General features: G+C 36.6%; 1 protein-coding gene across 26 annotated transcripts in view; it reads right to left on the minus strand.

Annotated features, from left to right (window-relative positions):
- The window catches only part of MLIP (muscular LMNA interacting protein), a 245,332-nt gene that overhangs the window by 15,222 nt on the left and 205,782 nt on the right, over positions 1-24,328 (minus strand). For 18 of the 26 annotated variants that reach the window (XM_074333093.2, XM_074333097.2, XM_074333095.2 and 15 more), the window contains one exon: positions 19,346-19,552. The exons of the other annotated variants lie outside the window; for them this stretch is intronic. In XM_074333093.2, coding sequence (XP_074189194.2) covers positions 19,346-19,552 — 207 coding nt within the window. The remainder of the gene's footprint in view (positions 1-19,345; positions 19,553-24,328) is intronic. 26 annotated transcript variants of the gene reach the window in all.

Genomic DNA, 24,328 nt, shown 5'->3' on the forward strand with positions numbered 1-24,328 from the left:
ATTAGGTTAATCGTCTTTTAAACCCACAGAAAACTTCCTGTTAACTGCTGATCATTAACATCCGTACATGGGAGTCGAAGTGCCAGTACGTCTAACACTTGTCTAATACCAGTAAGAAAACAAGAATTTTCTTCTCTGATCTTTGTAAAAGGTCTGTTAAGATATGGCTGAAAATTCCCAAATTACACTATTTTATTCTTGGCCTTGTTTCTTCTATCCTAGAAGGCACAGACTTGGGACATGTTAGAATTCCCTCTTCCAAAGATCACTAAGTGACAGCATAATGAAATTACTTTTTTCCATCCACTATGTGTTCAGCCTGTTTTGGAAACAAGTATCACATCCCTGCGTTACTCATGTTTTTCATCTAGAGTTGCTTCTTTCTCAACTAGAAAACCACCTCCCCAAAGAGATTAACTTCAACGCTCACTTTTTTCATTGCAGTTCCCAGGTTGTAATGAAAATGGAGCAGACTCCATATTCCAGCATCATTTTAGACCTCAAAATAAAGTCTGGAAACTGACATTGGAATTGACAAGGAAGCCTATTTGTTGTTCTCTTTCTTTCTGCTATCCTTTAAGGATGCAATTAACTTCTTAGGACAACAGACAAAGCATCATTTTCAATATCATACTAACTCTAGTATAATCATAAACCAAATGTCTCTTTCTTCACAAAAACAACGTTGGTGGAATTGTTTTCTCCCCGTACTTTCTCTTCTATAGAATATAAGGTGTGCTAGCCATTTCATTCCAATATGACATATAATGGAAAATAGATACTCCTTATTAAGACTCTTAACCTCATAAATATTTTTCAATTCCTGCCCTGCCTTAATCCCTTTCGAACTAATTTGCAACCAGTTGTCCCAACTTACAAGAAACATATCTCAGAACCCAGGAAAGTTAACAGATGTTAAGTGATGTATCACAAAAATTATATACTGGTAAAAAAAAAAAAAAAAAAAATCAAAGATGAAGAAGATACGACCATAACAAACATATATCCCCAATAATACAGTCTCAAAGTTTTAAGATTTCCAATGGTTGAGCTATAATACTTTGAGAGCAAGAAGCGGACTTACACTTCATTTGAATGTTTTAAGTGTTAAAGAGCGGTTTCAGTGCCCAGTGGGAGCTAAATAAATATTTTTAAATAACCTGAGAAAGAGTGCAACCCCACAGTCATATCTTTCTTCCACAAAACAGATTACTATTCGAATCACAGAACATATGGAACATATGGTTTATATGAGGGTAAATGGGTATCATTAGTTGATGGCTGTAAATGAAATGTCTGAGTTGTACTTCAATCAGTCACACAAGGGTAAACGTCAACAAATTTAGCAATCTAAAAGAATTTTACATGCATATTTTAGTAAAAGGAATAAAACAATGTTCACTTTAAACAAGATAAGGCAACACAGGAAAATGTTGCCCAAAGTTTCAAAGTAAGAGACTCCTTGACTATGTAAATAACACATGGTGGCACATATGGCTTTTGTTTAATGGAGTGTATAAAAGGATAACAAAATAAATTAAAGCAATGAGACAAACAATTAGGTTCAAGAATTTTAAACAGATAAAACTGATGTTTTTGAAGGTCAAGAACTATTGAATAATGACAATTTCATGTAAATCAAATTCAAATTCATGGAAAAGACATTTTTTAAAAAGCAATAGCATTAAAATAAGGTTAGATATATAAATATAAATATATATGTATATGTATGTATAATTATATGACTCAATTTGCAAAGGTAAATGCTGCCATCAGGGTTTTCATTATATTTCAGGGCCCACAACAGCCTCCTTTCACAGACCAATGCCCTTAGCTGAGATGAATGTCCTAAAGTTGAGTTACTTGATCCTTTCCCCACATTGTGGCCCACAGCCTTCCCCACATTGTGGCCCACTGCCAATGATTGGCTGATCAGGTCTATCACAGTTCAGCTCCTTTGCCTCAATGGGAGATAAGTTTGCAATTTATGCTCTGGAGTCCCCTCCCTGCGAATTAGGCTGCTCTTTCTTTCCCAATTAGGACTCACTCATTCCCTCCTCTACAGGATGCTTTTCAAAGAGCACACCCTCAATAAATCACAAAAGGCTGAACCCTTGCCTCAGGCTCTGCTTCTAAGGAAACAGATCTAAGATACCATGCAGTGGGGAAGGGGCAGGTGGCAGCTGAATGTTGTAAAATACAAGGAGCTTATTTTTCCTTAATGTGTCCATCTACACAAGGTACAAACTGATGGTGATTTATTTTCTCTATGCTTAAAACACACGTGTGTCAATAAATTATGAGAGGTCAGCATGTTACTTTACAAGAGTTTTAAAAATCAACTTTGCCTCAATAAAAATGCTATCCAGCCTGCCTCCTCCCACACTTCTCTTTCAAATTAGCAAATTCTTAATTTTTAACATGGTTGTATTAAAACCGTTGCAGTGGAAGATGGTGGAGTAGGTAAATGCTGTGCTTGCATTCTCTTATGACCACATCAAAATTACAACTAAACTAAAGAACAACCATTATTAAGAATCACCTGGGCCGGCCCGGTGGCTCAGGCAGTTGGAGCTCTGTGCTCCTAACTCTGAAGGCTGCCGGTTCGATTCCCACATGGGCCAGTGGGCTCTCAACCACAAGGTTGCCAGTTCGATTCCTCGAGTCCCACAAGGGATGGTGGGCAGTGCCCCCTGCAACTAAGATTGAACACGGCACCTTGAACTGAGATGCCACTGAGCTCCGGATGGCTCAGTTGGTTGGAGTGCGTCCTCTCAACCACAAGGTTGCTGAGGACTCCTCGTCTCCTGCAAGGGATGGTGGGCTGTGCCCCCTGCAACTAGCAACGGCAACTGGACCTGGAGCTGAGCTGCGCCCTCCACAACTAAGACTGAAACAATAACAACTTGAAGCTGAATGGCACCCTCCACAACTAAGATTGAAAGGACAACAACTTGACTTGGAAAAAAGTCCTGGAAGTACACACTGTTCCCCAATAAAGTCCTGTTCCCCTTCCCCAATAACATCTTAAAAAAAGAAAAAAAAAAAGAAAAGAATCATCTAAAGTCTAGCTGAACAGAAGTCCTACAACTAAAGATATACAGAAGAAGCCACCTCAAGGCTGGTAGGAGGGGAGACGGTGTGAAACAGGCTGGTACCAAACCCACATATGGCAATTAAAAATCAGGAGGGCTATCTCAGCTGTGGAAGTCCCCTCTGAGGAGTGAGGGGTCCCAGCCCTACACCATGCTCCCCAGTCCAGGGTTCCAGTGACAGGAAGAGAAGTACCCATAACTAATGGCTGAGAAAACCAACAGAGATTGTAGCTGAGTGAGATGGAGGATGGCCGAATCCCAGGCGATCCATGTAAAGGGCCCGCACATAGACTTACTGACAGACTCACTTTCTCTGAGCTCCAGCGCTGGGGCAGCACCTTGAAAGGTATCAGGGACATACAGGAAGGGCTGAATTGTCTGGCCTTAGGGTAAGACCTAGAGGGACAGCTTTCTCCCAGACAGAAGTGCTGGCAGAAGCCTTTGTTTCTTTGTTGAGCCCTTCCCCCTCTTAGCCCACAGGTGCAGGCAGGTGCCATATCTAAGTCTTTATCAACCTGGCGAACACCATTTACCCCACTATGGTGATTCACTGAGACCCTGCCTCACCCAATTTGTAGGCCCACCCAATCTGCATCCAGTGACTTTCCCATACAAACAGGCTGTCTTGGCTCATGCTGTGGACTTTCCTAAATTCTCTCAATGGTTCACAAACCCCAAAAAGCAGCATTCTTAGCATGCCCTGTACCCCTTGCTAAGCAGCCCCAAGCCAGCACTACTGGCAGTTGGCCTTGGTTCAAAGCTTAGCCTCTCCCAGGCACCTCCACATATAGCACAGTTGGAAGATATCTGTGGATCACTTTGTAGCTCATACCAAGTGGCCCTGGGAAGGGCACAGGTGGAGGCTGAACTGGCCCCTCCCTGTGGCTGGGTCCCGCCCAGGAGGCCCCAGTGGCCAGCTTCAGACAGTGAGGGAACACCACCTGGCCACTTCCACAGATGACACACCCAAAGAGCAGAATAAGCAGGCACTGGAGCCCTGCTAAAGTGACTCCTGCTCTATAAAGTCTATGCACAATGGTTCCTCCACTGTAGTCACAGTTAGTCCTCACAATTAATCAGTTGAGCATCAATCCCTGCCAGTGACGTGCAAACAGCAATGAAGTCTCAACTACAATAGGAGGGCACACAGAATCCATACAAGGGCTCAGGTGACCAGAGACTGTGCCACTGGGCCCCACAGGATACCTACTTCATAGGGCCACTCTACTAAGACTGGGAGACATAGCAGCTCTACATAATACATAGAATCAAACACAGGGAGGCTCCCAAAATGAAGAGACAAAGAAACATGCCCCAAATGATAGAACAGAACAAAGCTCCAGAAAAAGAATTAAACAAAATGGAGACAAGCAATTTACCAGCTGCACAGTTCAAAACACTGGTTATAAGGATACTTAATGATCTTAGTGAGAACTTCAACAAAGAGATAGGAAACATAAAAATGCAGACATAAAACAAAAAAGAACCAGTCAGATATGAAGACTATAATAACTGAAATAAAGAATACATTAGAGGAAATCAACAGTCGATTAGATGAAACAGAGGATTGAATCAGCAATTTGGAACATAAGGTAGCAGAAAACAACCAATCAGAACAGTAAAAATAAATAAATAAATACATAAAAAAACTGAGGATAGTTTAAGGATTCTCTGCGACAACATCAAGTGTACCAATATTTACATGATAGGGGTACCAGAAGGAGAAGAGCAAGGTATTGAAAACCTATTTGAAGAAATAATGATGGGCAATTTCCCTAACCTGTTGAAGGAAACAGACATACAAGCCAAGAAGCTCAGAGTCCCAAACAAAATGAACCCAAAGAGGCCCACACCAAGACACATCATAATTTAAATGCCAAAGGTTAAAGACAAAGAGAGAATCTTAAAAGCAGCAAGAGAAAAGCAGTTAGTTACCTACAAGGGAGCTCCCATAAGATTGTCAGCTGATTTCTCAATAGAAACTTTGAAGACCCGAAGGGATTGGCACAAAATGTTCAAAGTGATGAAAAGCAAGGACCTACAAGCAAGGTTATTCTACCCAACCAAGATTATTCTATCATTTAGAATTGAAGGACAGATGAAAAGCTCCCAGAAAGGAAAAAGCTGAAGGAATTCATTACCACCAAGCCAGTAATACAAGACATGTTAAAGGCACTTATTTAAGAAAAAATTTTAAAAAGATCAAAACATGAGTAATAAAATTGCAATAACTACATATATATCAACAATTAATTTAAATGCAAATGGATTAAATGCTCCAATCAAAAGACATAGGGTGGCTGAATGGATTAAAAAAAAAAAAGAGACCCTTACATAGGCTGCCTACAAGAGTCTCACTTCAGATTGGAAGATACACACAGATTGAAAGGAAAGGGATGGAAAAAGGCATTTTGTGATAATGAAAACAAACGAACAAAAATCTGGGGTAGCAATACTCCTATCAGACAAAATATACTTAAAAAAAAAAAAAAAAGAAGGACCCAGTAATCCCACTTCTAGGTATTCATCCAAAAAAACCCCAAAACACTAGTTCAAAGGAACATGTGTATCCATATGTTCATTGCAGTGTTATTTACAATGGCCAAGGTATGAAGGCAATCTGAGTGTTCATGAATGGATGTACATATATACAATGGAATATTACTCAGCCATAAAAAGAATGAAACCTTGCCATTTTGTGACAACATGGATAGACCTAGAGGGTATTGTGCTGAATGGAGGAAGTCAGGCAGAAAAAGACAAATGCCATATGCGTTCACTTATATGTGGAATCGAAAGACCAAAACAGAAACAAACACAGATACAGAGAACATTTTGACACTTGCCACATGGGAAGGGGTTTGGGGGGATGGATGATAAAGGGGAAGAGATTAAGATGTGCAAATTGGTAGTCATGGGGATGTAAAGTATAGCATAAGGAATATAGTCAGTAGTATTGTAATAACTATGTATGGTCTGTAGTTATACAAATGTCTCATTTATATAACGTGTAAGTTATATAAATGTAACTTACGACTCTAATTACTCTGTTGTGCACCTGAAATGAATTACTCCGTTGTGCACCTGAAACTAATATAATACTGTATGTCAACTGTAACTGAAAATGTTTAAAAACATTTTTAAATAATTAAAAAATAAAAACCGTTAGAGTGAACATTTTTTCAGCGAGGTGATAACAAATGAGCTTAGGGACAGATATATAAAAATTGATTGTTCTCCGTTTCCTGGAAGAAATTTAAAAGTCAAAACTTTGTGATTAAATCAAGTACATTTTAAGAATGATGACTGGCAATTAGATAACCTGAAACATGGCTGGTTTGAAATGCCAGCCTGTCAAGGCATCTATTGGGTTGAAATGTTCTTTTTGCCCTCTAGTGGAGAACCTAACTAAATGTGATTGATACCTTCATCTCTCAGAACTGTTTCTCTTAAAATACCTGCTCACTGGCAGTCATGTTTTAATGTTAAAAGACCAATTAACTTGCATTTAGCCATTTTGAACAGAATGTCCTTTATGAACATATTGAACAAATTCATCCAATTTGAAAACAATTTGGCATAGGCAAACAGTGCCCATGTTCCGATTTCCTGAAAAAACCTCTAAATGTTAAAAATCAATTTTGAGCTTATAAAGCTTTTTCTCCTATCCCACCCACCACAAAGGTTTTGTATTCTACAGTATCTTAACAGTTGCCCACTTCCCAATTACTCTAAAAGCTGTCAGAAAGTTTTAAAATTGAGAGCAAGGCAGTTTATCTCTGTGGTGATAGAAAATAGATTACCTTGGTTTATTCACACAGAAAGATTTCTAATTATGTAGACAGAAGACCAAAAGACATTAATAATGAGGAGGATAAAAGGAGGTGCTGCCTTCAAAATTCAAGATGACTTTTTCAGTAAATGTGGTTGCCTCCGCAAGTTTTGTCAGCGTATTAAGTATACAGTGGTTTTCTTAGCCGCTAATATTTTGGAACTGTGGCTGCCAAAAGAAGGTGTGTGTGGTGGTAAGGGGAGGATCCTAAGGAACATCAGTGAAGTACCATCTTTTAAATTAGTTTTGTGCAATCTTGTACAAATCATATACACTTTCTGAGCCTCAGTTTCTTCGTATGTAAAATAAAGGGGGATAAAACCTACTTTGTGATTGTTTTGAAATTTAAATGAAATACTATCTGTAAAATAAGTGGCATGTTTCCTCCTTTTTCTAAATACCAATTTCTTTCTTTCAAAATGTCAGTGACCCCTCAATTCACTCTCTGCTTTCTTCTCACAGATTCAGGTAACTCATTCTTCCCAGGGATGCAGACGTTGTCTGGTAGTCTTACTTCTTGCTAACTTCAAGCTAAACCTCCTGACTTCAGTTGCTTCTTCAATCCTCCGGCCTCTTTTCATTTATCCAGCTCGCTCTGTTCCTTTTCTTTCCTGCCTGGAAACCTACCCCAGTACTATTCCCTCTAACTGAAATGCCTAGCCAGTCCCTAACCTTTGCTTCTTTTCAGACCGCAGTTCAGACATCAGTTCTCATTCAGTCTTTTCTTATTCATCAGACTGGATCAAGACCTCTGTTATATGTGCTCACATCTACTTTGTGGCCTTCTGCATGGCAGTTGTCACAGTTATCATTAAGTAATGAATTGTTGCGCATTTGTTTAATTTCTGTTTTGTTTTATTTTTCCCAAATAGAGAATAAGTGCCTGGCAAAAGCCCCACATGTTTCTATCTCCTCTCTTTCCAGCGCATGGTCAGCACAGACACAGTGCTTTGCAAATAAGGAATACTCAATAAATCTTTGTGAAGTACATAAATAATCCGTGGTCAGCTTCCAGACTCCAGGGTTCCTAGATGTCATGTTGGAACAAAAAAGTTGCAGAGTCTATGCTTTCTGTCATTGGTAGAGAATTAGGTTATTAATTCGATAAAGTTTCTGGAACCTTGAACCAAATCACTTAACTTAGTGCTCATTTTCTCATTTTGAAGCTATGAAAATTGTAAACCGCTTATCTCAAACGTGTGTCACTGTATTCTTGAAATACATTTGTAAAATATTTTTCACACATTTAGATCTAAATATTTATAGCCCCCCTCAGCCTTTGTACTAGTAAGAAAAACTCAGAATTACTTTAGATTTGTCCAGCTGAGTTATAACCTACTTCAACTTCTGTTGATTGATGTCTGTTAAAATATCAGAAGAAACCTCAGGAAAAAAGGAGGGAGTAAAAAATTTAACTCATGTTGGAAATATGCCTATAATATGAATGTTTTAATTCACTGGATTTCTGTAGATTGTCAGAGTCAATTCTCTGAGCAGCTATGCATTGATATTCTGAATAATGACACAAATATGAAATTCAGAAATAGGTTACATATGAAAATAAATAAGTAGGAGAAAACATGAATATGAAAGAATGTAAAAGAGAAAAGTCAACATCTATAGGGTGAACTATCCAAAAGTTTTAAAGAAAAAATGCTCATGACCTAGGACGCAGTCTAAAGCCAGTTTCTGGAAAGACCTGTCCCTCTTTTGTCTTCTTACCTCATTCACACAGCAGCATACCACCGTGAAACGTCATCAGAGCTTCCAAAGTCTGTGTACCAATCCCCTAATACTCTGACATGACAACAAAAGACAATAGGGCCCAACTCCCCCAAGAGTTGACTATTATAATTGTTTCTTCCTCCTATTCCTCCTATTCCCCAAAATGTGTATTCTCATTCATAATACATTTTGCTATTTTGTCCCCTCAATATTCTAATAGATGTCTCACCCTTGGCTTATTGTAAGGGGAGTGATCCTTTACGTAGAAAAGATAAATAATGGATGGAATTGGACTGAAAACAGCTCCATTTTCCTCAGTCTCCTCTCACTTTCTTTAATCACAGAGAAGTTATAGTTCCTCCTTATTCTTAATTTACCATCTCAAGAGCAGCTGCTTGGAAAAATGATTAATGCAAACTCATCAGTAAATATTCTGTTAACATATCATAAACATAAAATACATTTCAAGTAAAATGCTTCCTCTTTCTTAACAAAAACACACTATTCTAATGTAAAGGATTAAATTTTAAAAGTGCCTTCAGAAAAAGGCACTTTATTTTTATTTTATTGTTTATTAACAGAAAAAGGCACTTTAATTTCTAAAAAGTAAATCATAAGAAAGTACGTATTGGTAACTGTGATATATTTTTTAAAGAAATAACTTTTAGTAATTGAAGTAATGCACTGGAAAAACAACATGTACTTTCTGATTCAATAAGTACACAAATACTGGATGTATAAACATTCAGCCCAATTGTAAATATTATAAGAACATGGGGACAATATTGATTAAGAACTCAACATTTTATAACCTCTTCAAAAAAAAAAATCCTATGGCCTAAGTTAATATATATACTAATTAACAGTTTTTCCTTTTACTTACGAGGGGTTTTATGAGGAAAAAAATTAACTATAATCAAGCACTTACAAACATGTCAAAGAGTTTTCCTTTGTAAAGTTAATTTTTATAATGAAGTTCATTTTCTTGCTGAATCATTAGAAAATTTAAGAAGCAAAAGAGAAAAAATGTGTTATCATAGAGGAGGCATAGAATTTTCGATGAGGTAAAAACTTTAAGATCACCCAGTTCAGTGGAAGTTGTGAGTTTAGAAGTTCTAAGTGAGTATCAGTATCATTTCTCTAAAGCTCCTTACATAATTTTGATGCAATCAGCCCAGTTTAGACCCTAGAGTAAGAGTTTTGGAGCCAGACTCAATATCCTACTAGTACAGATCAGGAAAAAGAAATCCACAGAAAAACAGTGAAGTAAGTGACACAATAACATTTATGTGAAATAAAGTATATGTACATAAAATAATAACACAACTTTTGAAATAAAATATACAAACAAAAAATACAGTAGTATAGTTAACTAGAGGGAGCAAAACAGAGAAATTAGAATTAAAGAGAATACATATGTGAATAAATTAAAAGCATTAAAGAAATGAATAGGTTATAATAAAGGAAAAAGGCATTTAAATGAAAGTAATGTCTTATTATTCATGTTGATGGACTGTTTCTTCACTCCAGCACCAACATTCTACAAATAATAGCTAGCATGTTAAAAAATATATAAAACTGGGTGCTTAAGTTAGAACATGAACATTTTACTTGCATGTGTCACTTGATCCTGGTTACAATCCTATGATAGAGATTTTATTTTTATTACTATTTTTCAGTCAAAGAAGCTAAAGCAAGAGTTTGAATTACTTTTCCAAGTATAGGCATAAAACAATTCGTGTTTCAACACAATTAATTCAGCAACTGATGTCTTGTTGGAAACTGTCTACAGATGAGCCTTTAATTGCATTTCACTACAGGTAAAGTAAGTATAGTTATACTTACTGATCAAACCAAGATACTTCTTAATGAGAAGGGGCACTAAAAACCATTGAAATCATATAATTATAAAAATATTTATTGATTGAAATGGTAGGTTACATTGGTAGACCTATATTTATTTTCAAAAAGCTATTTTTAAAAATAGATTTAAAAAATAGAAAAGCATATATTGATATACTGTCAAAAAAACTGTCCAGGCAAGATCAGGGTACATGGTGGTCCCTCATAGGAAAATATGTTTTCCTGTCTCTGTGAGAGACCTTAACATCTTGCCCCGATCTCTAGTAGTAATGATAGCTGCCTAGGGGTCTGCAAGTGGGAGGGGGGTAGGAGTTGTCAGGGCCAGGAGGGATTCAGGGGAGGAAGAATAGAGGTGGAAGATGAATAACTCTCACCTGCTCTGAAGTGAAAGCTATAATGGGAGAAGTGAAGTAAAATGGCTGCACAGTGACAAACAAGGCCCCTAAGTAATACAATTTTTGAAAACTGAAATATATTCTCAGAATGGCTGTGAATTTTCTCCTGAGGCTTCAGCGCCATCTCTCCATCTATTAGGATTCTATTCTTGTAAAAAAGCTCTCAAGCTTTCACTACAAATAGAGCCTTTATAAGGACGAAATCCCTGCCTTTCTCCTGCCAACAGATCAGAAAAGTCACCCAGACTGTGAAGGCTTTGTTGTCACTCCCTCTGGTTCTATTCATGGGCTGGCCATGTGTTTTCTTGTTTGTTGCTGGTGCAAACTGGCAGAGTAAAGACTCAGGGGAGGTAAGGATAAGAGACAACTGCTTGTCTACATGGCCTGTAGTTGTGCTAAATAAAAGGAAGAAAATGTACTTGGGATAAGAGAAAAAAAGTGTACAAAGTTGAGTGCTTAACCTGGAATGTGACAGCAGGCCAAAAGAATTGGAATTTGGCTTGACTTAAAAAGACAGGAGAGCCTCGGAGATTATGAGAAAAGAAGCTAGAAGAAATGAGGCAGAGGAGGGAAAAAAGAATAAAAGTTATGGAGTGCGAAAAACATTTCTACGTTACATGCACATTAGTTTTCTCACCTGAGGGCCAAGAAAGTAGCTGAGACTCCCATGGCAATGTACTCCTTCCTCTTTAGGAAAAGTAATGTTTCTAGGTGAATGACTTCTCAAACTCAGAAGGTAAACTCTACATAACCAGATGTGCTGTGCATGGTACTTTATTCGCTTGGAAGACAAACATTTTTAAATGCATTGCAAAATGGAGGGAAATTTGGCAAAAGGACCATAGATGAGATACAAATTTAAGAATGTAACCCCCACATACTTAGTGCATATGTCCTTTGTACCCTTTATTGTTTCAGCAGTTATAAATAGCCAAATATATATCAAAATATCTACCTATATCTATCTACTTATCTCTGTGTGCGTGTGTGTGTGTGTGTGTGTGTGTGTGTGTGTCTGTGTGTAAAATATATAAAAAATAAAGAAAAATCTCTTGAGTTTTGATAGCCAAAGTTTTGATTTGCAGGATCCTGGACTTCAAATTTAGATCATAAACATAAGATTTGTGAATATATGTACTCGTAGTATAAATCACTGACCCACCTATATAATCTCAGGCCTTGGCATTTTAGTACCAGCCTCTGAACTTCAAAACTGCTTATCTCTGCTTCTCATTGCCGGAGGGTTCTTTCCAAGGGTTAATGCTCTCCTCCCCCAGCACAGCCCTTAACTAAAGACTAGCAGGATTCCCCTCCCCACTTCAGATTGCCTAACTCTGATCTGTGTGGTCCACATTGGCTCCCAGAATGCCCCAGGAAACTCAAGCTTTAGTTACCCACAATCACACACCCTTTTTTGGATGTCTTCTCTTTGTCTCAGTTTCCCACTCCCCTAACTGGTATTCCCTAGAACCTCCTCCCAAATTAACTACATATATGTGAATACTCTTCACAGAGAATCCCAAACAAAGATACAATGGTTCTCATTATCGCAGTAGTTATGGTCTTGAAAGTCATGTGAACATGGAATTAGAAAATACTGATCCAATTCTCCAAGGGGAAATACAGGATTATGTTCCTACAAGCCTGATCACATTTTCACCAATCAATCATATATAACTTTGTTTTATGTGTGTTTCTTTGAAAGACACCTTATTTAATATATGTTATTGATTCATCAACACTGAATTCACAGCCAATAACACTATACCCCATGCCTAAAGGAAGCTTACCAGACATGCATATTTCCTCTGCAAGTTACATCACAGCCTTCTTGCACTTAGAAAATACTAGACAGCACTTCAGCACTATGCTTAGTTGTGATTTTAAACAACACATCACCAATAAGCACAAAACTTCAAAACACATAGTACTAGATAGACTGTGAAAAGGACACTTGTTTATAACATTAGAGCTGAAACAAGAAAGCAGAGAATCACCTTGTTCAACCTCAACTGGGACCCTGTGTACAGACCATTCAAATTTTTCACTGTTCCTCTCACATGTCCACAAATGACCATAAAAGTGTAGTGAACATTAATAAATAAATTTAGTGATTAGGCAAATTCACAAATGAACTCTTGTGGAGTTCCCTGTAGCAAAGGGGGCAGGAACAGCAGAGTAGAGAAGAATATGTACCATATTTCCCCGAAAATAAGAATAGAACTTATATTAATTTTTGCTCCAAAAAAGACGCATTAGGGCTTATTTTCAGGGGATGTCTTATTTTTTCATGTACAACAATCTACATTTATTCATTTATTTATGTACAAAAATCTACATTTATTCAAATACAATCATGTCATCTTCTTCTGGAACATTGTCATAACTCTCCAAATTCCGATTTGAATTTCTTACGACTCCATTTCCTATAGTACCATTGGCCCCAATCTCTCATGTCCAGCAATAGAGCTCTCCTTAAATGAGCACTTCTTGTCCATGTAGCCTGCTCGTAGTGCATTGGCAACACAGCTGTCAGTGATTTTATCCCATGAATTCTATCCTGTGATCCAAGTCATGACCTCTTGCAGGCTGGGCTTCACAAAGTTTCCACGCTGATTTCTCTCCATTCTATTTTCAATGTAGTCATTGATTTCCGTGAGCAAATTGTCCCTGAATAGCTTGTTTATTGCAATATCAAGAGTCTGGAGATAGGCAGTCATTCCTGCGGGAATCATTATTTGATCTATTCTTTTCTCTGCAAGGAAGTTCTTCATGTCTTTAGCATGGTGAGTGCTGGCAGAATGCCAGACTAGCAGACCTCTTTGGCCACCTCACAAAACAGGTGGCAGCATTATATTGACCCACTTCCTTATAACTGTTTGTGTACGTCAGGCTTTTTTGGTTTCAAGAACATAAATGCCTGAAACACGTTCAACCTTATCTTTCTTGCCCTTAGTGATGGTTAGAGGTGGGGCTTTCTTTCCCTCCAAATGAATTGCCAAAGTACAAGTAACACGTGCATTTTCGTAACCAGTGGAGGGAATGTAGATTGACAAGGCACCCCTCTGATCAATTGTAATTTGAGATCCTTGGCCCATAAACACTCGTTTCATCCATAGCAATCAAGATGGAGAGTTGGTATTTAGAAAAGTCAATGCCGTCAACAAAGGACTTGAATGCAAGTGCACGTTTAATAACTTCAGTATCTTCCAGCTTGAACAGTGTTGTCGATCTTAGAGACAGTTCGTATCGCTGAAGGAAGCCATCCAGCCAGTATTGTGAGGCTTTGAATTCTTCTGGGGATATTTCTAACTGTGGTGCCATTGCAAGCGCACATGCTTGAATATCAGCCCTGTGCACAACCAAAGCCTTTGCTCTCCTGTCAGCAATCCATTCACAGATTATTTCTTCCAGCTCAGGAAATAATAGTTGCCGACCTCATCCACACTTGCGCTTCTTAGCATTTCCCTCATCCACCTGTTGACAGGGGTTATCGTACTCTGCTCGCCATTTTCGGACCTTTCGGAGATCCAATCTCTTCTCTTTGCAGAAAGCTGTACGATTCTTGCCCCAGGAGTACTCCACGATTCCTTTATTGTACTCTATGGAATAGCTTTTTCTTTTTACACTCATCTTGTCTGGGGGTCAAAATATTATTCCCTTTAAATCTACTATTAAATCAAGTGTTAATTGAAGACTTACAAGACAGGATGGCAACAAAAATGATGACAGTTAAAAATGATGGTCCACACAAAAGCAACGAAAAATTGCAGGCACTAAATTCAGAAAACGTTTCTTTATTTCACATGAGCGCATTAAGTATGCCTGTTACAACACGATGTATTGAATTATGAAAATTCATATTAGACACAACCACGTCCGTTCATTATCATTTGCGCATGTTATTCGTGTGTTATGTCTGTACTCCGATTGGTCATTGGGCAATAAGTCTCAAGTTCATCTGTTTACATAGGCGTTTACCTCTCGTCCAAAGGCGCCTGCTTGGGTATTTACAAATACTTAATTATAATTTACATTATCATTGATTTTATGTATTCATGCCAATAATATTATTTACATTTATAATATATCAATATTATTGTTTTATAATTCAATACATCCATTGTGTGTTGCAACAGATGAACTAAATGCGTCCTTCTGGCTGATGATCTTAACTGGGGCTTATTTTTGGGGTAGGGCTTATATTACGAGCATCCTGAAAAATCATGCTAGGGCTTATTTTCTGGTTAGGTCTTATTTTCGGGGAAATGTGGTAGGGTATACAAGCTGGTGGTTCAGAGAGAGTCTAACAAATTTTACCTGTTCCTGATATGCAAGTAATAATGTTTTCCCATGTGTGCTACAGGGGCTCTGAAGTAGTTAACCGAGAGTCAGCAGGGCACGCCATGCAGGTGAAGAAAGAAGGATGTAGCAATGTATCATATAATTGATGGTCGTATACCAGACAGTTCTGAGGACACCCCAGAGGATACCAGAGTCCGCATATAGCAAAAAAGGATAAGATCCTGCTGCCTTCCCATTCCCACAACATCTATGCTCTCAGGCAAGGCTCTCCATAAGTTCATGGAAATTGGATGTAGCCTTCAAAAAAGGGAAATTCTCAATTGACTGAAATTGTACTAAATGTACTGATAAATCCACAAATTGGCTCAGATTTAGTTTCTGCTTAAAATAGAAATAGTCATAAATATTCAAGCATTAGATCATTTCAGGATTTGGTGATCATTAACACATATTTATTGCTATACCTATAATGTGAAAAATACCATATTAAGCATGTCACATTCTAGATGGATACTATGACAATCACAACAAATAAATATGAGATAACCTATAATATGCATGAAATACCTTGACACAGGCAAGGATTATAGAAATTGAAAGGAGAAAAATACCACTTTGATTTTTGGTGCATGGGAAACTTCAAGAGGAGTGGATAATTTAACTAGGTGATAACGTATGAGAATGGTTTGCATAGTAAGTAGAAAAACCTGGAAGGTATTTTATATGGGGAGAATGCATGAGTAGGTTGAACAGTGAGAAATTCCTAAGGCCTGGCTGCAGGAAAATAACTAGATCAGTTTAAGTGAAGTAGAACAATAATAAAAAGTAATGAGAGAATACAACACGACAGACATAGCGAAACAAGAATCTATTCAACCTGGTAAATGACCAGCTGTGAGGACAAAGCAGGAAAAGTATAACAGATGAATCAAGTTTTGAGTTTGGAGACTGAGAATTGTGGTACTGATGCCAGAAGTAGAGAAACCAGAACAGAACTAGTTTGAAGCGAAATGAATGATGAGTTTGAGGTGACAACATAACATCCTAGGAGAAGTGACAAATAAGCAGCTGAAGTTATGAAACTGGATCTCAGAGGAGAAACAGAATTAGAAGTGTGGATCTGAGAATTATCAGTACAAATGGTGATCACAGAAGCCAGTGGGTGGGTGAATATCTGAAATGAGACAATTAGACAGAAGAGGTAGAGAAGGAAACGTGTCCACAAAGAAAACAAAGGAGCAGTCAGGGAGTTTGGAACGTACATACTCGTATTATCCTAAGAGCAGAGCAAGGAGAAAGATTCAAGAGTTTATGATCAACCACGTCAATTGCTACAAGGGATAAAAGAGATAAGAGGACTGAGGAAATTCAGCTGAGTTTGCTGACAAGCAGTTTACCCTTGAGACAGCAATTTTTGTAGAGTGGTTCAGGTGAGAGAAAGAATACTTTCAAGAATGGGTTAAAGAGTATATAGAAAGGGAAAGGAGATAATAGCTATTGATTACTTTGAGAGAAAGACTCGAAATTACTAGGTTTGCAGCAGCTTCAAGGAAAAGGATGGGGCATTATTTCCTTTTGTTTTCTTTTTTGAGGTTTCTGCACACAAAGAGGACGGGCCCAGTGGGAAAACACCAAACGAAAATTCAAGAGAGTGATGGGAATGACACCCCAAGAAGCCTTATGAATAATAAGGCCTAACTCTTACGTGGTTCTTTTTATGTTCCAGGCACAGTTTGAAGTGCTTTGCACATATTAGTACATCTTAATTTCATAATATTCTAATAAGGTGGATACTATTATCATCTTCATTTTGTAGATCAATAAATAGAGACACATGGAGGCTAAATCACCATCTGGAAGGAGTGGGGTCAAGAAATTAACTCAGACACACTGACTAGAGACATCATGCTCTTATCCACTGGGCTATATTACTTTTATGGATTAAAGAGTAATGACTCCCTTAATGAGACTAGGGGAAAGAGAAGATATACTGGTTAATTCTAAGGTGAAAAGGAAAGTAAGTACCTGAGCATCATCATACACATATGATATGACATCATATGCTAGAGCTCTATCTTGAAAGTGAGAGGAGAGGGTAGGGGTTAGGGTAAGAATTTAGGATATGTGGAATCTGATGAAGATTTAGAAGAGAGGAGTGTGCACTACAGATTCCACAGGAGAATAAAACCTGTTCGACACCTTCTGTAGCCCCAGTTGATAAGGAACCATCAAATATAGTTAAGTCAAGGTCAGTGTGGCTCCCCTGGGGGATAGTGGGAAGATTTGAGTTTGGAGATGAGCCTAACAGGTAAAGCTGTAAAATCAGGGCTGGGAATAACATTAGGGCACTAAAGAGATGTTGATTTACATGGCAGATTATGCTTTACAGTGCAAGGCAAGAAGCTATTTCAAGTAAAAAAACCAAGTCTTGATAATATGCTATTGGTCCAATGTTATAACACAAGGTTTGTAAACATTGCTATCAAATTAGATAATCTACACATTTTAATAGAAACAATTCAAATACGAAACTAAGAAATTGAATCTTCCATCAAGAAATATTGTCTTTTATTACTATTATTATTGTTTCAGATGTGAATGTTTCTTTATTCAATTTCAATAAATCTCAGACTCTGAAAGACCAAAATCTACGATGAATATTGTGTAGACCGAAGAGAGTTGTCCAACCTCAAATGACTTTTATATATGATTTTTCACAGTCTTATCAAGAACAGGCTAAAATATGGCTAAATACCATCTCTCTCCTTGCTGAATAGTTCCAGAAAACACCACCAAAATATGAAAAGAATGAGGCATTTAATGCAATCGATACCTATAAAAATACAATTATAACTTAATCATAGATAACAATTTATAAGAAAATGGTATGTTATTATCAGAATTATTAACTCTAATAACTAAATGCATTTCATAAGTTCTGGCAGTCATTAAATCAGGATGAAATTCAAATAATATAAAATCATTAAAAAATACATACTTTCTCTGAAATACTTTTTCTAAACCAAGAGTAGAAAACAAACAAAGGCCATAAAAATGTCATCCTGAACTTTGCCCAAAAATGTTTTGTTTGCAGAAAATGTATATTTTTAAAGTTTAATTCAGGGTTGATCATTCCATTGTGATAGACGCTATTAAATATAAAAAGCAAATTTTTCCTCACATAATTGTGTTTACTTTTTAGATGATTTTTGGTGGTTAGACTGGGTTTATGAACATTTTTTTCAAAAGAATGTTCCAGGGCCAAAGAAGTATTGTTCAGTTACATCCTGGAAGATATGGCTTTGATTGATGTTCAAGTATAGAGGTATATTCCATAAGATAGAGAGAATTTGCAAAATTAGTGCTTTTAAACAAGATTTTGAATTACAAATAAGAGATTTAATTGCAGGTTGATTTGACAAGTCAATTCTTGTAGGAAATTTTTCAGAGTCTGTACTAGACGGGAAGTCCTTATAGTGATGCTCAGAAGAGGAAGGGCACTTATATGGAAGCGTTGCGTGGTTTTCACCGCTTGCTTCTAACCGAACATTTACGATTGCGTTCCAAAGCCAACTATAAATATTTTTGCTTGTTTTTATTTAGCATATATGCATATTTTTGGTACAGAACACATTTTTATATATCCCATCATTATATGTTATGGGGCAGATAGACACATTTTAAAATAAAATGTTAATAGTATTTTACAGATACTTTCCAAAATTCTAAGTATTTATTTTCCTATTGACTGCAATTATAAGTGCATCCTCCTCAAGGTATAATTTAAGGAAGCTTTTTTAAGAACAGTAAACTAAGACTAGAAGATACATTAATAATGGCATCTTGTAAGGTTTTGGGAAACTTCTTGGGATTTCCACCCTTGGACAAGAACATGAAACAATGAGGAACGCAAATCAGGAAATGACTCTCAAAGGAAAAATAAATACTTAATAATTTCTTAAGGTTAATTGTTGTTTTTATAAAGTCATGTGCCTTAACACAAATATTTAATAATCTTAAGATACTGAAATAGTCTTAATATATGTCTCCTCCACATTTAAGTTTTAAAAGTTAAGCATAAAGAAGGTTCACAGCACAGAACGATTCCCATTTCAGTAGGGAATTCTCACCTTATTATACGCGTTGTGACTAAACAGGGTGTGAGAATTCTCCTGTTCATCAGTCAGTGAGAAGGAGGACAAATGACTGAAAGGTCCTGGGCTAAGACAGTCAGCCTGTGAGAGGGTCTGTGGATGCAGCAAGGACTTAGCAGGAGGATAGAGTTTAGTCTGATATAAAGGATGGAGAGAAACAGGCTTGCGAGGGATTGTCACATCCTGGGAAGAAGAAAGGCATAAAGAGTATGTTAGTGGACAAAAGTCAAGCTCACGTGGAATTAAGTCTAAATGTGATAGACATTGTGTCAGAATTTCTTCCTAGGAAGAAAAAAACCTCTTGTCATACTCAGGTCTCTCACAAGACACCTGCTTTCATAGTGTATTGCTTGTGTCTCAATTATTCCTGTCAGTCTCTAGCTCCAGCCTCTTCCGCAGAACTAAACAAGTGCCCGTAGTGTCTCCTAAAAGGTGCCCAGTTTGTTATTTTTGAAAATATTGAGAGGAGAAATGTTTAAGGAAGGAGAGAGCTCATCTCAAAAGGGGTAGGATGGGATTAGAAATTTTTCATCGAAGAGGGAGGTAACAGTGGGAATTAATTTAAGGGTGCTTGTGATTGCATCTCGAAGAAATTTGGGGAGAAAGGGGAGGGCATTGCCGAGGATATCAGAGCTGGGACAAAAGTACTGTTTAATTCATGGTACAATGAATTGTTGAGTTCGGCTGAGTATGAACAAGGGATCAGGCAGAGTTGAGTCTGGAATGAATGAATGAAGTCTTTAATTCCAGACAGTTGCTTTGGAGAGAAAGTGGAGATACAGCAAACAGATGAGTTCAGCTGTAGAGAGGAGAGGGAAGGAGGCCTTGAATTGAGTGGGTCTTTAAGCTGGAAAGGGGATGAATGCCAAAGACTGAGGAATTTAGAGCTACTACATGAGGCCATGAATTATGTGAAAAGAGCAAGGAAACCACAAGAGTGGGAAGTTTTAAGCCTACAGAGAAAAGTTGCCAAAAAGGTCTATTTACATATGTATCTACGAAGGAGAAGTATTACTTTTTTGCAGATATATAAGGGCCTCATATCTCAAGCTGAATTATTTTTGCCAAAGCCATGTATTTTTAAGCCCTTGATTGTTTTTCTCAATTTTTGTTGAATGTGTTTGCTGTAGATGTCCCTCCCCCATCTTTTAAAAAGCAATGATGTTTTTTAAAATAAGTTTTCTAAACTTATTTTAAAAAATTCTCAGAAAATTTTAAACACGTTAGAAAACTATAACTCTAGGGTATTTAAGTTTGTAGATATTAGGAGTTTAAATCCTCTGTACCTTGAAAGAGTAACTAAATGTGTTTTATTTTTATTAGTTTCTTGTTTGTGCTTCAAGTCTTTATTTTCCATATCAAGCAAATACAAATTATTGCACACGTACACATCACAAATATACACTATTATAAAAAAGTAGCATCTTATATACAATATTCTGCATTTTATTTGTTCGGATATTATTTTTTTTTCCACTTGACAACAGTTTTGGAACATTTTTACATCAGAACATGAAAATTTTGGATTTCCTACAAAAGACACATGACTAAGTTACTTCATTGATTGTAATTGTCATTAGTTGATTATCTTGGAAACTCCAGGCATAACACCTAAAATATTGTAATCACCTATCATAGTGATAAATTTACCTCGCCTTTGCCACTTTTTAATATTTTTATTCCTTTCTTTTAATCCCATTGGCTGGTAGCTCTAACATTATTAAATAATAATCATGTTAATATGTAACATTAATGGGATGCTTTTAGCTTTGCCCATTAAAGATGGCTTTTACATTGAAATATATTCTAATTTTGATTTATTTCTCAACAGTTTTATTATTTTATCAACTATTTACATTTCTTAATCAGTGAGAAAAGTGATTACTATGAAAACTGAGTAGCCAGCACAAGACTAGCTGTCTAAGAAAAAGGCAGCATTGTTGAGAATTGAAGGTGCCTAGGGAAAGATGAGCTGAACAGAGTCTCTGGTTTATATGCTGGCTTAAGCTTTTCTTGGAGGTTTAAAAACCCATTCTGAAGATGTCAGAAGGCAAGACTGTAGTGGTCCATGGGAAGCAGCAAGTTTCCTACATGAGGGAATCTGGTGAGGTCAAGGTCAAAGCAGTGGGAAGGAAAACGTATGGTGAGTTGTGCTGCCATTGTATGCTTCTAAACTTGCTGTGGCCAACCTCCATCTCTCAGGAGTCTGTCAAACCTGAACATTTCTATAGGTAGAGTCAGATAGTGTCAGCTATTCCAGGCGGCTGGGTAAGAAAGGGAGAGCAGAATTTTATCACCACTTGGAAAAGCCAAAGAGAACTAAGAATCTTGGCCAGGCTCATTCGAGCAACATCTGGTTGACAATACAGGACAAAGGTGAAGGGATTCTTGGTCGTGACAGACTCAACACATGCGTCACTTGAGGTATCTATTCCAATCTGTGCTAGCTGTCTCCTATGCTTTGTATAAGTTGTTATCCAGTGGTTCTCTTTACCAACATCCTGGAAATTTTCTTTGCCCTATCTCTGGTGTTCGATCTCCCATTTCCAGTGTTTCATGCGTTCCTTTTTATTGGTTTCCTCTTATACCTTCTGGGCCCTAAAGGAGCTTCCTGGGAAAGTGGAGTATTAGAAGAAAATATTTGATGCCTTGCATATTAAAAACTTTCTTCTGCCCTTACATTTAATTTTTTGGATATAGCATTCTAAGCAAGATAGTTTCCTTCAGAATTTTGAAATTGTTTTTATATTGCAACAATATTGTTACTACACTGTTAGTATTTTTTCATTTGTTTTCAAAAACATTTTATATTTATGATTTCTACAGCTTTTCTGTTTTCCAGGTATTTTCTGTCAATTCTTATAAATTATTTTGCTTGTCTTGTGTGTAGGAGACTTTATCGTTCTTAAATTTTCCATGTTGAATATTCAACTGATCTATTTTTATTCTATTATTTATTAAAAATAGTTATAAATTTTCTTTGAATGACTATTTTAACTGTATCCCATAAGTTTTAATAGACAAAATTTTTCCTTTTATTTTCCAGGTAGACATTTTATTTTGAATTTCCTCTTTAATCAAAGATCTGTTGAAAAGCTAATTTTTCGATATATAGATGGCAGGGACATTTTGTGTTTCCTAAATTTGTATTAATTTATACAATTTTTGATTAAAGACTTTTGTGTGTATTATTTTCATCTTGGTAATTAATAGGTTTTTCTTTTTGGCTTAATATATAATCAGTTTTTGTGAGGACACCACAAATACTAAAAGAAATTATTTTGTTTTGTTGCAGAATAGAGTCCAACTGTATGAGTATACATATATAGAGGGTGCCAAAAAAATGTATACACATTTTAAGAAAGGAAAACTGTATTAAAATTGTAGTAATACCAGTATATACTAATGACAAAAGATGAATACAAGTCACATTTGACTTCTGCAATTATAAGAGGTGCTCAAAGTGGTTATCATCAGCGTCCAGACACTTCTGATTACAGCGAACTACTGCTTGAGCAATGTTGACCAAAGTGTCCATTTGTATACTTTTTTTGGCACCCCTGGTATATATTAATTCCATTTACTCTAGATGATCTATCTTTAACAATTTTTCCACATACCCTGTCATAAACTGAAAAATGTGCTATTTTACCACTAACCCTATCTCTTATTCTCATCCTGTTTCTTACTTTTGTCCTGAGTGTTGATGTACAATTGTATTTTCCCTATAAAGTTTATTCTTTAGCATTATAAGCGGTTTTATTTGTCTTTCTTAAGAAATTTTTGGCCTGAATTCAACCTGCCTATTGTGAATATTATAACCTCTCCTTTCCTTTTGTTTGTAGTTATCTGGAATACTTTGTCATCTTCAACTGTTCTCAATCACTTTATTTAACAGTTTCAACTTAAAGATTGATTTTGTTTGTTATCCAGTCTGGGAGGGTTTTTGTTTCCCTTTTTAAATTTTCTTTATATCCATAGCAAATGAATCTTTCCTGGACCAGATTGTTTTTGCAGAAGGGACCACTGCTACTGGGATTGTTTTTGTGCTCCAAAGATACAGGCTTTGGGTTGTACATTTATTTAGCCTTTATTTTTCCTCAAATAGTCAGCTACACAGTACTTTTGCCACAGAGAAAGAGAAAGCCTCCTACAAATATGATTGCTGGGTGATCCAATGTATATCCACACCTCCTCTGCTTCTCAGAGCAAAATCTAGTCAGAGGGTCTTCTGTTGCCAACATGTGCACCCATGCAGAGACAAGGGATTTGGGGTGTGCATACTGAGGGGTTTCCCATACATTCGTTCAAGAAGAGTGTCTGCTGACTCTGCACTCTGCAGTCACTGTATCCTCCCTCCATTTGCTCCTAAACGTACATTTATTCATTCTCTTTCCTGGTTTCAGCAGTTCTTTAGTTGTCTCTGAATTGTTTGTCTTTTAATAGGAGTTTGTGGTTTTGTTTCTCCTCCTTTTTGATTTTGGATGACATCAAGGTGATAAAATGTAATTCATTGCTGACTTCATACTTGTCATATTCCAATCAGGAACCTCATTTGTATATTGAAAAAAACAAATATCCATGGTACATCTTGAAGTTGGTCACTTTTTAAAACATTTTGCCACGAGATAACTTGAGAAAGTCTTAATGATCCAAAGATTTTCTTTTTGCTTCTCCATCTCATTATTGTAAATATATATATATATATATATATATATATATATATACATATACACACACAGATATATATATATATATATATTCAATATATATGATATAAAAATTTATTTATTCCTATATCTAGGAATTTTTTATGATATATGATCTCTATATATACATATATATGTATTCCATTGCTGATTAAACCTTCACAGTTTTTCCACAGAATAGTGATTTTATTAAAGAAGTCAATTACTTTAGAGAATAAATTTTTTGACTTACTTTTCATTTAAGCCCCTT

Source organism: Rhinolophus sinicus, chromosome 2 (assembly GCF_057876585.1).
Source record: "Rhinolophus sinicus isolate RSI-liver-muscle chromosome 2, RSI-T2T, whole genome shotgun sequence".
In the NCBI taxonomy this organism is placed as follows: Eukaryota; Metazoa; Chordata; class Mammalia; order Chiroptera; family Rhinolophidae; genus Rhinolophus; species Rhinolophus sinicus.